General features: G+C 33.0%; 3 protein-coding genes across 3 annotated transcripts; all 3 read right to left on the bottom strand.

The window, feature by feature from the left end:
• Positions 1 to 2,357: 2,357 nt before the first annotated feature.
• Positions 2,358 to 5,834, bottom strand: LOC124457886 (very-long-chain (3R)-3-hydroxyacyl-CoA dehydratase 1-like). Its single transcript, XM_047008055.1, has 8 exons — positions 5,651 to 5,834; positions 5,024 to 5,147; positions 4,787 to 4,805; positions 3,915 to 4,003; positions 3,665 to 3,786; positions 3,489 to 3,528; positions 3,200 to 3,338; positions 2,358 to 2,635 (listed from the first exon to the last, which is right to left on the bottom strand). The coding sequence occupies exons 1-8, from the start codon at positions 5,728 to 5,730 to the stop codon at positions 2,550 to 2,552; spliced, it is 699 nt and encodes a 232-aa protein (XP_046864011.1). The 5' UTR covers positions 5,731 to 5,834; the 3' UTR covers positions 2,358 to 2,549.
• Positions 5,835 to 6,182: 348 nt separating this feature from the next.
• Positions 6,183 to 10,542, bottom strand: LOC124449333 (elongation factor 1-delta-like). Its single transcript, XM_047000268.1, has 12 exons — positions 10,131 to 10,542; positions 9,726 to 9,800; positions 9,418 to 9,499; positions 9,010 to 9,072; positions 8,076 to 8,095; positions 7,788 to 7,889; positions 7,306 to 7,372; positions 7,179 to 7,225; positions 7,066 to 7,081; positions 6,805 to 6,867; positions 6,564 to 6,679; positions 6,183 to 6,287 (listed from the first exon to the last, which is right to left on the bottom strand). Exons 1-12 carry the CDS (start codon positions 10,242 to 10,244, stop codon positions 6,249 to 6,251), a joined length of 804 nt encoding a protein of 267 aa, XP_046856224.1. The 5' UTR covers positions 10,245 to 10,542; the 3' UTR covers positions 6,183 to 6,248.
• Positions 10,543 to 11,118: 576 nt separating this feature from the next.
• Positions 11,119 to 15,538, bottom strand: LOC124449322 (malate dehydrogenase, mitochondrial-like). Its single transcript, XM_047000259.1, is given in 12 exon segments — positions 11,119 to 11,332; positions 11,673 to 11,741; positions 12,122 to 12,223; positions 12,476 to 12,526; positions 12,760 to 12,911; positions 12,914 to 12,996; positions 13,101 to 13,165; positions 13,702 to 13,811; positions 13,970 to 14,060; positions 14,325 to 14,365; positions 14,798 to 14,918; positions 15,360 to 15,538. Coding segments are annotated over 12 exon segments (957 nt in total). The 5' UTR covers positions 15,372 to 15,538; the 3' UTR covers positions 11,119 to 11,272.
• Between the last annotated feature and the right edge of the window lie 29 nt (positions 15,539 to 15,567).

The raw sequence follows: 15,567 nt of genomic DNA, 5'->3' as shown, positions 1-15,567 counted from the left end.
CGGGAAGCATGGCCCGAAAACGGGTTTTTTACTTTCAAATTTTATCTTTTAAAATAAAATAAACCAAGCAATGCTTCAATTAAATTCTTATGAAACTGTGCCTTTTTACGACACATGTAATTTAAGACAACCTTAAATTATACAATTTTTATTGGTTTATAACTTTCTGATTTAACTCTCTCATTTATCGTTTCTCGTGTATCACGAGCAAACCATCCAAGGGCTTCATGGCAAACAAGGATTATCTGGTTCCCTTAATTCAACATGCGACGCTCTAGTGCTAAACTATCTCGGGTATCAAGAGCCATGGACCGAAAACGGGATTTTTGTTTTCAGGCAAAATTTTTTTTTTTTCTTTACAAGAATTATTCTCATAAAGGAAACTAGAACATAATTTCTAATTAGCAGCAATTTTAAAAAACACTTAAGAAAAACGACGATTTTTTTGAAAGCAAACATGTTTCGACATTATCATGTTTCGAATGCCACCTTAAGATGGCATTCTGATAATGTCGAAACATGTTTGCTTTCAAAAAAATCGTCGTTTTTCTCAAGTGTTTTTTAAAACTAGAACATCCAAGGATACTGCAAGGGTTCAAACAATTTCTTCCTTTTTGAATTATAATTCAAACGTTTTACACTTTCTCGTAACTTTCTCATAACTCTCTCGTGATGAAAGAGAGCCTCCTTACTTATTATAACTCATCATGAACGAAAGCATCCATGGGCTTCATGGAAAAAAGGGATTATCTGAATTTTTATAATATTTTCTACAAAGATAACATTTAATAAGCCAAGCACTTTGTAACTTCTAAATTAAACCTCGCTTTCAACCCTTATGTTATAAAATTTTGATTAATTTTGGATAGTAAATTTCTTTTTAATTTACAATGTTTTCATGATTCAATTTAGAAAGTAACTTCTCTTCTTGAGTAATTTTGCGATTAAACAGCACACTTTTCGAATTCAAAGGAATGCTTTTGATCGCATGAAGACAGCCATACAATTTATTACATACCTAAGCGTATATAAAGCATTTCCAAATCACGTATAAAGTTTCCTTCACATGACCAAATTACCGTCTATTTAAAGGATGTATGTAATAAAAATTTACCTTGACAACTGAAACAAACCTCCTTTTTCCAAGCATTTGCAACACCTCAAATTCATTCAGAAGTCTTGAATTTCTCTCAGCGTAGCCGAAAGGATTGGGCATCAAATCAAAATACTCATCTCCATCATCACAGCCATTTTGATTTCTCTCTTGATCTTTTCCAGCGTCAAGTTTATCTGAAGTGCTGTTATTGCTTAAACTGTGCGAAATGGGATTTGGAGAGATAACATGATCACAAGAATAATTTTTTAGTTATTGTCTAGAAAACCTCATTATATAAATGAAGCAACATTTGTTTTAAAATTTTTAAAACATTTACATTAATTTGATGAGTAGGTTTCTTCCAAAGATATTTCTTTAGATATTTAATACACTTTAAAGGAAAAAGTCGTATAGACTTCTTTATACGTCATTGAACGATGATTTCAGATAAATCGTTTTTAATTATTGTTTTGACTTACTTCTTATGTCAAAATAGTAGGCAAATGAAAATCTCAATCTTTCAGTGTATGGACAAATACAACATGCACAGAACACTTTATTTTAGGCATGAATAGATTTCGTCCAATAAATACTTGTTTTGATATTTTATAAATTTGAAAAGAAGGAAGTCTTATAGACTTTTTATTATATTTTGTGCCATTTAATCAACGACAGATCATTCACAATAGTTTTGACTTATTGTCCAGTCATTCTTATCCTAAACTTATAAGCTACTTACTTTGTTTTAACATAGCACTCATGTACTTGCAGTAAAATATGAAGACAATGATTGTATAATAAAAAAATTTGACAGATCTGTTTGATGCAAAAGAACATTTTTAATGTGTGCACAAGTAAATCAATAAAAATACTTTGTCTATTTGTCTTTTTCATTTGAGTATCGTATGAATTCAAATTAAACGTTATGAGTTTCTGTATTTTTACCCATTTGATAATGCACAATATTATATTATAAGTTTCCAAAAGCGCTTTCATTGGGTAAAACATGAAATAAACAGCTCTTACACAAATTAGGCTGTCAATGAACCACATTTTTTCAGTTTTCTACCTTAGTTTTATTTAGTTCACGTCCAACTATTTCCATGACTATTTCTTTTGTTTTGTTTCAAATTTCAACATTAGGATACGACTTCGGTTGCATTCTTCATGATTGCTCATAATCAAATTTGAAAAGAAAATTGGCATCTTTTCCTAATGAATTTAATACGTTTATTAGAAAGTGTTCTAAAAATAGTCAATATTTTTTAAATGATAACTTTTAATTTACTAAATTATACTCAAGTAAAGCAGCGTATTCAAACCAAAGAGAAAATTTATAGAAAAGATAGCAACTTATTACAACCCTTGCAATTAATTCATTCGTATTTAAACATTTATTATTTTTAATAAATGTAACGTTTTTGCTAATCTCTCAAATATAGCCTGAAAATGGTCAATCATGTTTCGTTGAACGTCCAGTATTTCTTCCAAAAGCCTTTTTTCGCTGACGAAACATATAGCTGTACAGCATGAGAAAAGCTAAAATGAAAGAGATATTTATAGATTTGATGTGTTAATATATGTTATTATTAACAGAAATGAGAAAACATTTTAGTCTTCTTCAGTTACAATTGCCGAAAATATTGCCGAATTATGTGAAGATGAAGGAAAAGGAAAGAAATGGGGAGAAATGTTACAACGTCCTCGGTAGATATATTAATTCATAGAAAAAGATAAAAAATTAAATTTAATAACTTATTGAACGGAGTACATTTCAATTGATTTGAAAGTCGATCATCAAGGTTAGTGCAGTACTGAGAAAATCGAATGGTGGTGTTAGTAATATTGACTGGCGTTTCGAGAACCTTAGTAGTCATGCATCAATAAAGACAACAGCAACTCTAAAACATGTAATGATAGCCACTCAAGAATTCAAACGATTCACTTCAATACTTAATTATTTACGATAAGAAGATTTTTATAACTAATGAATAGTGTGATAGTGTATAACTTTTCTTTGATACATATTCGACATCATTGCACAAAATATGAACAAATCAGATCGCTCCTTTACATTTAATTCTTATTAATACCTTTACCTACCTGGTATGTATACCAAAAGACAAAAGTACATGAAATACAGCAATGAAAATGAGACATTCAGTTGGTTAGGTAACGAAAGAGAATACATTTCAGTTTTCTTCACAAATGGTATGGCTGCAGCAACGGTCAACATCTCACCCTGAAACAACATCAAAACTCAACGTTAAATATAAAGCTACAGAAGTTGACGTGATCTATAAATGAGATGATTGTTACGAACTAGCTGATAGTCATCTGGTGCGAGACAATTCTTTTTAATTAAAATTAACAGTAGCTCAAGAGTACAAACCGTAACACCAATTGGATAGAGAATGATGAAGAACGTATATCTATAAACAAAGGACGAAGCATTAATGAAGAAGCGCAATATTAAAATACAAATTAGTAGTAAAATTCCTTGTGCTACTATTTAGCCCTGTACTTGATATGGCCCCTCAGAGTTGAAAGCTTTAAAAACAGTCTTACCGGCACCATTGAAGGAAGAATGGTAGACAATTTAGCAAGCTGCAGGCATAAAATGAATATCGTATGACTTCTGTGATACACCACGCCAACAAGTAGAGCAAAACACTAAAATTGTTTTGCACCTATAATATTAATTGAACAATAGCAAAGATAATGCACAATACCTAACAACTAATAAAAATGTGATTGAGCTCTTTAGTCCATGAAAATATACAAAAACAGAATGTTCTTTCATTCATTCATTTCTAACCTGGCTGACAGGTATAGTAAACAGCCAAACAGTACACAAACGGGAGAAAACTTGCATTGCTGTAGTGGCAGCTGACGATGGGACTATACCTACAAAAAATGGAAGGACTTAATGAACTCTTTGAACTACCCTTGATTTCAGAATTCCTAAGATTTGGCAAGTCTGGCAAGATTTTCAAATTTTTCCTTCATTAAACATACACATGCATGTAGAATTGGTAAAAATTTGATTTTTCATCAATATTGTATTTTGTCCAAAATCATTTTCCAGCCAACAATTTCAAAGAATAAAGGAAAAAACACACTCCAAAAAAAAATCATCTTCGAGTTACAAAAGCAAGAGATAAGATTCAAGGCAATATTTCGACTTTATTTCAAAGTCATTATCAAGCTAAGTGATTATTTGCAAGCATGCGTGATCTTAAATAGTTGTTACAAGGAAATGACGTAAGCAATGAAAAGAAAGAAAGGAGATGTAAGGAGTTGTTACTGTCTAGAATTACATCAATGAAATTAAGAAAAAATAGCAAGTTCTTTAGAAGTCCAGAATTTAGCTGAGGCTTTTTGAAATGTATATAAATCGCCTCAAGGAAAAGCAAAACATTAGAATTGTTGTGATGAAGACAGTGTAAAGTGATAGTGTTACTAAGAATGTGATCATGGGTGGAAAAAGAATGTGATGGATTTATGTCATTAATAATGTCATATAATCTGAAAATGTCAGTTACTTGAATAATTCTGAATAATATAATGGTAGTCATTAATAAGTTCTCTACCCCACCTATACATTGTAAATTATTTCAAATAACCACATACCAGCTACCATGCAAACATATTTCCTTTTTACGTACATGAATGATTGTGTAAACTTACCAATGGCGCAATGAATTATCTAAAAATAATAACATGTATATTACGTACCATACATAAGTATTTTACACATTTAACATAAATATCACATATATTCCATGCAAAAAGAGCAGTCCACAGTTAGATATGCATGAAAAGGATTATGCTACTGGCTTTTGAAAATAAGAGTAATGGCAGGCTTTTGTATGTAATTAGAAAATTCTCCATCATAAGTAAAAACAAGATGAAGTAGTTCAATACCTCAAAGACTGCTGCAGTTTGGAAAAGTTTGAGTGGAATCTCCACTTTAGGGTATAATCCTTGAGATGTAATGCTTTTCTCTTCCATGAAGTGTAGACATGATACCGCAAATATGTAGAACCAACTAAATGGATGGAAGAATCTAATTGTTAAATTTTATGGAACACTTGAAAAAGCATGGATGGGTAAAACAAAAGGTTTATGACAGCCTAAAATTAAAAATTCATAACATAAAATTCAACAACATTATTGCATATACAACAGTAAATACTAGGTTCATTTGTTCATGAATTTTACAAGTCATCAGTTGCACATTGCAAAACTACCGATTCAATTACTACTCCATTGCAATTATTGAATTAAATTGTTTGTACTAATCTCTTCCAAAAAAATCAATTGTTTTTAATGAGTGAATGAACACAGAGATGGGACGACACTGCAAGTATAGTCAGTTCACTTGATGCTCCAAAATAATAAAAAACCAGCAGTTACATTAACTTCTGAAAAGCAAAATTTCTAGGTAAACTCAACATTAATAAAACTGATTTTTGTAAAGAATGAACAAGAATATCTGCACAGTACGACCAAAACGTGAGACTGGATTTGTTATCATGTATAGCAACATACCCAAGAGTTTGTATCACATTGTATACAAACAGATATCCCTTCGACAAGGTGGATACTTGTTTGCCTTGGGTTGTCACCATTTTGAGCTTCTACTATCTTTGTAATCGCATTCAGAGGTTGCATGAGCTAAACTTGGGATTCTTCGACTTTGCCACACTGTTCGATCCTCTTAAGTGCAAGAAGCACGTGAATAATGAGTGATATACCCCAGGCTCCAGCCCAAGCAGAAATATTAACCTTTCTGACCTTTCACCCACATCCCTGCTGCACACCTCCGGCTCAACATAAAAATTTTGTATTAGTGGATGTATTACTGTATGTTTCTCTCTCAGTTTAAGAAAGGGGTAGCGCCCTGATAGTTGCAAAAGCTAATAAGAATAATCATATTATGGCAGAAACCGAAGGCAGAAGACGGCTTGGGAGTTTGGCTTACGTGTTACAAAACTTTAAATCTTTGCAAAATTCTTGGAAAGATTTAGGTTTTTGGGTTGGGCCAACTAGAACGTCCAAAATAAGAAACGAGAACATTATGTACGTTGATTTTTATAATTTAATTCAGTTAAGAATTTAGTTTATTGATTATTACAATATCATTTGTTTATACTTTGTTAAAAGCCACAACATCAACGCTTTGAACCTAAAACAGAGATGTGAAATGACAAAAATAAGTTTTATGAAGGATCTTCACTTCTCACGAGCCCCTTGTTACTAAACCAATAGAGTAGATTAAACCAACTCTCTTTACAAAATGAACAATTGGGAAAATTCCATGAAAATATACATTACATAAAAACAATTAAGCATATTGAGTATATCCAACACGTTTAAAAATTCAGTGTTAGAGAAATATGAATGTATTAATAGAAGTATGGATGCAAAAAGTTTTGTTCACAAGCAAAAAATACATGCTCACATAATCTTCAAATTCAGTGATGGCTTCCTCCAAGTCATCAGTGCCAATTTTATCATCTTCGACAACGCAAGTTATGACAAGTTTCTTTATTCCATAACCAACTGGAGCCAATTTTGCTGTAAAGAGATGTAACGAAGTCACATTCATCAGACAACATAGATGCTTGATGACATCATTATGACATCATTATCGCTAAAAGGTTGTATATTAGAATAGAACAATAACTGCCGAATCCACTTACAAGTTCCCCAGACAAGACCATCTTTTTGAACAGAGCGAACACACTCTTCCAACTTCTTCATATCTAAAAATTTCAGAACACAGCTAATTCATCGAAGTTTTTCATCAAAAACCATATTGCAAAAAGGACGTTTAAATTTGGATGAAAAATTCCGAGTTTATATTTGAAAATCTTTTTTGAAATTTCTTTATCTCGACATTTTTCACACCACTTTCAACTAGTCCAATTAACAAAAAAAAAGGTTTCCTTAAGAGAACATACCAGTTTCGTCATCCCACTAAAATGGCAAAATAATAGAGAATCAATGTTGTACATTCATAAGTAAATAAAAACATCGAAAAATTTTCTCATACTGTCAACGTAAACTTACGTACCGGTTTCACATCAAGAATAATGTTGGATTTCGCAACCACAACTGGTTCTGAATTATAAAGAAATACAGTAGTTTGCTTAAACATATTTGTTCAAATGTCCTTAGAAAAAGCAACAATATTTTGACACTCACTTTTTGCTTTCTTTCAGCATACATCTTCAGCCGTATTTCTTTTACTCTCTCCTTTTCCTCCTCCTGTGAAAACACAGTAGAAAAATACAAATCTCTTGGAAACATACGTCAATAGTTGAGTGGTTAGGTTGCACCCATATGAAACCGTTTCCAATAGACTGAGCTCAAAATTAGAGCTCCCTAAACTTTGCACAAGTGTGTTCGTTTGTGCACAATTTGAACGGTGATTTTATTCTTGGTGAACATTTTTGTTTTTAAATTTGTGGGATAAAAATGGGTCTTAAATTTGGGCTAAACGTCTAAATTTCTACAAACAATACACCCAAAGAGAAAAAAAATTTTCTCGATAATTTGGAACATCATATATGCATGTATGTTGGTAACACAAATCTCAACACCAACCAATGAATGACATAGTTTAAATGTAATTGTAACAACAATAGACAACTAATAACGCAGTCAAACAATCATTTCTTACATCATCTGAACCAAACAAGTCTTCATCATCATCATCGTCATCATCGTCTTCATCATCTTTCTCATCATCATGTTTCTTTTGGGCAGGCTCAGGTTTTGCAGGCTACAGTTCATTGACATAAAAATATGTTGAATTAATTTATGAATGGTAATGTAACTGTATCAACACAAGACATTTATTGATACACTGAATGAATAAGATTCATTCATGAGTGTTCTTTGAATTTACTATCTGAAATGAAACAGTTACATCTTTGGCAAGGGTGCAATGAAGAAATTTATTGTTTACCTTTGAAGCAACAGCACTTCCTAAACAGAAAAAATTAGACCAGTTAAAAAAAAGAAATTTTTTTTACTTGTTTATAGAAAACCCACTTAGTTCTCAATTTGATCCATTTGATAGATGCACAACTTATGTCAAGGAAAGGCACGTAAAGTTTCCTATTGAACATCATGATAACATGAAAACATCTTTTTTGCTAATACGTGCGCTTTGTGTTATTGTTATGTAGGTCACAAAACCACAATACTTCCCATTAGATATTATATATATATCAGTAGTTTAGACCACTGAGTACAATCTACGAGGACAACCTACTAGCACAAGCTACCCGGAGAAACTTAGGAGGCATAGCCTACCGAAGTAGGTTGACAAGCTACAATCTACCAGACAACTATCTTGGCTTCTGTGTCATAACTATCTTTTGGCTTCTGTGCTTTAATCTATTGGAAAACTATTGTGAGTCATTGTTGGACTCATGAACGCTCAAGAATAAAGACTTGCGGTTGTACTCAGACAGAGGAGATAAGTTTTGCTCATACTTATTGATATTATTATTAAGACACTTATCTACTTTTTATATTTACGCTTGATTAATAAATTGTTTGAGAAATATAACTGGTTCACACTATCTTTGTTGCGTGTGGAAATAGAACCAAAATTAATAGTTATTCTTTCGGAACCACGCACGTAACAGTTATACTTTAACGCATGCTGTGCAAATGCTTTCACCATATTTCACTGATATATTACAGTTTCAGAGAATATGTCAACTCTATAAAATCTACATCCTTTGTAACACATAAATTTAAAATATCCTAAATTCACCAGTTTCATTAAGATTACCCATAATACCAATGAAATAGAAAAGGGATAAAGTCTGAAAAATATACAATTGCAGAAAACATGACATACTATGTCAAGACAAGTCATGTACACTTACCTCCTTCAAGGTAGGAAACTCTTGCTTCCAGTTTATTAAGATTATCCTGGATAGCTTTGATCACTAGAAATAACAAGATGGTGGCTTTAGAACTACATAATAAAGCTTTTTCAAACAAACAAATTCACCATTGAAAGCTGTTTGATACTTTGTAGTTTGTTAACCTGCACCATGAAAGATTACAAAACAAACTGTATTATGAAAAAGTTACATCCTAATTTTATCATTTCTCTCATTCAAGAAGGAACAATCATCATTTCATAAACACTTCTAAAAGGTTTGCTTTTTGAAATTGGCTATGTAATACAAAGTACTTTGAGGTCAAAATCATGTAAAATTGTGCTCCAAAACATCTAGTCATTACCATTAAGATCTCTTATAATCACATCAACCAATATGCAATAATACCATTTTTAAGTTCCTGGTTTTCTTTTTCAAGCTTGCTCATTCGCTCACTAACACCACTGTGTTCAGATGAACCAACAAGTTCCTACGATGCAATATTTATCAGTGTGATGTTTTCAAGCATTTTTAAACAGACTGTTACTTGCATTACAAGATGACTAACTTGTCAACTTCACTCATGTATTGTCTACATTGAACTTGAGTTATGTTTCATTCTAGACTCTTCATAAAGTTTTCACCCGAATGGTCTTATCTTTTGTGCAATTACAGCAAATATATCTCTTCTAGTTTATACTTTAGTATCTACCAACCTCCTCCAATGTTTGCTTAATTGTTTCTCTTGCTTTTGCAATCTGGTCAACTAAACTTGAGCGAGAAGGAATTCCCTAGAATATAAATAAGTTTAATGATTTATATTGCTATTCTGCTTCTACACAATAGATTATATTGATGTAGTGTCTACAATTGTACTTTACCATTATCAAAAAAATTTGCTCTAAAATTAGAGCATTTTTAAATTCATCCTACGTAAATTCACACGTTTAATTTGTTAGAAAATTGTTGTCTAGTCCAAACCAGGCAAAAACTTTTTAATGAAATTTTTTGTACTGATAACTGAAATTGGATGGAACTTTACTTTCTAACATATAAAGTACTTGATAATAACAAGGACGTAAGTCTAAAATGGAAATGAATATCAATACAAGTGATACAACCTTCGCCTCTCCACTTTGATCAGATTTCTGAACAAGGAACGTTTGATATCGACTTTCAGCTTCCTCGAAGTTTCTTTGGTCGAACCAGATCGATTCATATTTCAATTCTATCATTTTTGTAAAGATATAAAGCTTTATAAAGCACAACTACAAAAGTTACTAGCTCAGTACTACCAGTTGTACAGAACAGAATAAAGAAGGTAACACTCTGCACTAGACCACTGCACTGGAGTAACAGTACGAATAGTGTTTCCAGTTGTATTTGTGCTTCCAGCTTAGATAAAGAATCATCATACAAGCCATGATTTCACCAGTGGCAGGGGCGTCCTCGGGGAGGAAACTGAAGGTGACATGCTCCCCACAACATATTCCAAAGACCAATTTTGAGATTGAAGGAGGAAGTGAAGTAAACCCAACTTCGAACAGCAATAAAAAATTTACTTTCTGTAAACGTGTACATAGCAGAGTGTATATGGTAAACAGCACTCTTCAAGCATTGTTGTCTGTAAGATCGGCTTGAATACACCTGCTGACACATCCAACTAAATGCTATCATTCTAGGAACGTGTGGCTTTTAGATTATCATAAATCACACCTGTGAGAAATAGCGTTATAGAGAACATAAAGTGAATAATTTATTTAAGAGAACATGCCTCTGAACCCCATTGACGTCTCTCACACATTTGACGGTTGCATTGTTACCCCAAGTCTGAACAACAACCTAGCGAGGCCACTGCTCAGTGGACCTCATACGTTTTTTGTACCACTAGTTTGTACTATGGTACACTCAGTGTGCACTGGGTAGTGCAGTTTTGAAGGTAATTACCATCACGTTTTGTTTAATAAACCAAGGCTTTTGCCGGAAGAAATTTCAAAAGTCCTGTTGATGAAATCATCTATGTTGGTTGGCATACGAACATTACCAGACAACACGGCGTATCATGTTAAGAGTACAACATAAATTAGATAGAATGAAAAAATTGACACATTGATTGCAACTTTGTTGTATTGATATGGTAAACTAATTTATTTGTCTAGTTCATATTCATTGAAAATGATCGTATTGATATTATCCCTTACTTTTAAGAAAAGCATTGCTTGAATACAGCTACAATATAGTCTACAATAGTATTGACACACGTCTAGTGACTGACCATAAAGTCCTCTCCTTTTTTGATTTGTTTCTGAAGTTCTGGTAAAAGCTGCGTTAAGAAGAAATGAATTAAAGTGAAAGAATGGTTTGAATCCGAGAGAATTATTACATGTTTGTGGGTGTAGATCGTCTAAGTTGTGTAGTCCTAAAGAAGGACTGTTGGTGTTGATGTTTACTGAAAAGACTGGATTCTGGAGATGGCTACCGCTAAGGTTGTTGAAACGTCAGTTAACATCAACAACAACAGTCCTTCTCAGGACTCTACAAACCTGGATGATCTACATTTACAAACGTGAAAATGCATTGTGGATGAAGAGGAATTAACACACTATGCAAAAATGCAAGCAACAAAATCTAAAAAAAAAAAAGAAAATGTTTTCATAGCATACCTCCGACAGTTTTTTCTTCTCGAACTCAGATAGTTTGCCTAGCCCAAGATTTTTCTCCCAGCCATTTTTCTAGGAAAATTAGAGAAGAAATCAATTTGTAACTAAAACAATCTTAACATTGAGAATATGTCTCCCCTAAAAAATAAGGATATCTCTGTTTAAAACCATTAGCTTTTATTGTGGTATTGAGCAAGAGTCAAGAAAATAGTAAATAAGCAAACAAAAATTTTTTATAATTCTAGAGTTCAACAGCGCTGGACATTTGTTTAGCACTCCTGTTTAACACCCCTAGCAGTACCTAGGAGAAAGGTGATTTTAATTCATTTATGTGAGGTAAACGTTGACTATGGACAAAATGTTTGATTGTTAGAATTGAAAAATGGAATAACTACGGAAACTATATGCTTAAGGTTTGGTTACAAAAGACTGAAGGATCGTTTACAACTTACCCCAAGAAGTAAGGGCGTTGAAAAATATTTCACATCGGTGACATCAGAACAAACATAAGCACATTCAACGATATCAGATTCTCCCTGTAATGCTTTCAGTAGCTGAAACAAAGATTTTACGTCCTGTTACAACAAGACTATTGATTGCTGATGAACAATGAAAAGAAAGTTTTCCTTTTTACGAAGATCTTCGCAATTTTTCATTATATAATTGTGTGTATAAAGTAATTAAATTTGTACGATGTTCTTTTTTACTGTATAGTAAAACAGGATTGATGTGATATTTTTCCACCTTTATCTCTCTTCATTCAGACCTTGCAGTGACGTAATTACTAAAAACCACATGCGTCTCACCGAGAAGATTATTCTTGCTCCAGCGTAAGCCATTGATAACGTAGCCGAGCCCTGGAAATAATAGTCTGCTGTAAATCCAAAACGTATGATAACACAATTGATTACAAGTGGAAAAAATTTAACCGTTGGCATCGTTTAACCGTTGGCAAAAAAATCCATCAAAGATTTCTTTATTGATTGTAGAGTGACAAAACTCTTACAGGCATTACGATAAATTGAATCAAGTGATCACTCAATTTCTCTCTTCCATGAAAAAATACATCGTGTAAATAATTGACACTTACGGTACCAGCCTTGGCGTTGAGCACCTCTTCTCCTGCAAATCGAACTTTGTCTGTCATACTTTCAATTTCGCTCTGCGTGAATGACGTTTCTGGTTCAGTTTGAGACAAAAGAGGCAGAATGGTATTCCTCGAGTGTCCACCAATGACGGGACCTTTACTTTTGTCATGTCAAGTTTCTTCATCTCGGCAACAAAAGTTGTCGTTCTCACGACGTCCAACGTTGTCACACCAAGGATTCTGTCATAGGTAAAAGTAAACGTGAACGAGTTAAACACGACACGAAAAACACCAAGTTCCTAAAGGAAAAACTTAGACAGAAAAAAATTGTTGTGATACGTTACCTTTTAGGATCAAAAACACCAGCCTTCTTAAATACTTCACAAACAATTGGTACAGCGGAATTTACCTATAACACGAAGTAAAGTTATGAAATGACGAAACCTGCGTAACAGTAAAAAAAATGATGAAATGGCACAATAATTTAGAAATGAGAGACTGCACGCTCAACTATAGAGTAGAGAAAAGAGTATGGACAGTTATTGATGAATTATGATGTTCATAGACAGATTTTCTGGGGAGGGGGTGACACACATAGCCCAACATCAGGTTTTACTCCCCTTCTTAATGAACTGTTCGCCCCCCTCAGAAACATTTAACTCCTTCAACTTTTAGTAAAACAAAACAGAAGTAAAGTTGAACTGAGTTTTTCTGAGTTGTGTTTCAGCTTTGTACAATAACATTGGTGGCTGCAACACCAGACCACCCTAAAATGTACACCCTTACTTTGTCTTGCATCACTTCCTTACAAACCCCACCCCTTAAAATTTTTAACACCACCTCTATAAAAACAGGAAAATCCGTCCATAATGATTACAACACAATTGTTCTCCAAACTTAGTCAATTCAATTTGCTCAATGTTTTCATTGTATATGATTACTAACTGGATTAGATATGATTGTCAAGATAGCTTTTGGGCAATATTTGGCACAGGCTTCTGCTAAGGCTTTCACAATTCCAGCATTAACTTTAAAAAGATCATCACGTGTCATGCCTGGAAAAAATTATAATCATTACAATACGCAAAGTTTTTCTTTGTTCAAATTTGGACAAGAAGTGAAGTATTGGACATGAAATAAAGAACATATACATCATTCATATGGCTAGCAAGAAGACTAGCTCTTTACAATCAAATTAAGAAAACAAACTGACCAGGTTTTTGTGCAATACCAGCAGGAATGCTAACAACAGTACAGCCTTTTAAAGCTTCTTCAAGTTGTTCAGCACCTTGATGATGTGTCACCTACAATGGTCAATTACAGCATTTGACCTTGGACGTTGAAGCTTGCATAGTTTGGGCATCATCACAACATTTTTTAATGCCAATGTAATGGATTGTATGAAAAGAACTGATCAACTTATCAATTAGTCTTTGCGAATATCACAGCGTTGTATTTTATAAGGTCGTTTATTCAATGCAATGTTTATTTTTCAACATCTCATAAAAGAGCAACTGAAAAAAGGACAGCAGTTTTGTCATAAGTGAATGTTGGAGCAGTTTTAATACCTTAGCTTTTGATGTGATATGACTAAGATCTGCTGCAACACCTGGAAAAAGACATAGGAATTAATAAGACTGCAACTAACTGCTAAAAAAATTTGTGTGAGTCTGTACAATATGTTATACTATCAGATCTATCCACCTGGGTTAATACAACATTTAATAGCAAAGCCCAGTTCTACATTGAATTATTACACTACCAAATGATACAATACAACAGTTGGTCCTGTTAACTGGTCATTTCTTTCTTTTCAATTCTTTCCAAAGTATAATTTACCAATTTCACTAATTTGTAACTTAAGACCAACTCCCCCAATTATTTAATTGTTAGCTGTTAAGGTAAGCTTCATTACTGCATAAATAATTGAATTTTGGTTAAATATCTCAACTAGTAAAAGTATCTGAAAGCAATAGCAATAGACACGATGGCATTATTGACTATACTTAAAAGGAACAAATGAAAAACCTAAACATATTACCTGCAGTATTAAGAATATCATAAAGTGCTACATGATCAACTAAAGGGGACAATTTAAGAAGTAAAGACAGTGGTTGACCAATACCACCAGTGGCTCCCAACACAGCAACTTTTACTGGATTCTATATGTGAAATACATACAGCATAAAGGCCAAGAACTGTAAATTTTAAGAAGTTGCATATAATGGTAATAAAAACTATGTAATTGGCTGTTTATGATCAAGTGACATTTTTAATTGTGATATGTAACGGAACTGGCTTGTATTTCATGGCTATTTCTAATGAACAGAAATTTGGCGAGGAAGAAATGTCATTTAAAATAATAATAAATGATTTCGTGAGTGCAAAAAGTCATTCTGATTAATCTTTTACAAAACGTGCGAGAAATATTACAGGGCTAAACATAAAAAATATTCTTTATCGTGCAAATTTTTGCCTGTTACCGGCATCTCTTGTCTAAAGCGGACCATTAACTTTACCTCTATTCCGGTGTAACAGTTGTCGACCAATTATTATTCGGTCTACAAGGACAATAATAGTAATTATGTACAATTCATTCTCACCTGCTCGCTCATTTTGACAACGTTTTTTCTGTTAGCCTCAACAGGGTGCGGAATATTTAGCTATGTTTACTGCAGACAAGTGTCGGACAGAACAACGCAATAAGCTATATTAAAGCATGGCATTATTTATACAGACCAAATGACGTAAGGCGTGACGTTCAAGCAAAAACGTGAAGAAACGCACGCGTTAAACGTACCTTGCATATGT

This window comes from Xenia sp. Carnegie-2017, unplaced genomic scaffold (genome assembly GCF_021976095.1).
Source record: "Xenia sp. Carnegie-2017 unplaced genomic scaffold, XeniaSp_v1 HiC_scaffold_13, whole genome shotgun sequence".
Classification (NCBI taxonomy): Eukaryota; Metazoa; Cnidaria; class Anthozoa; order Malacalcyonacea; family Xeniidae; genus Xenia; species Xenia sp. Carnegie-2017.
The sequence above is the reverse complement of the archived record's forward strand: the minus strand, read 5'-3'. Positions and strand labels throughout refer to the sequence as shown.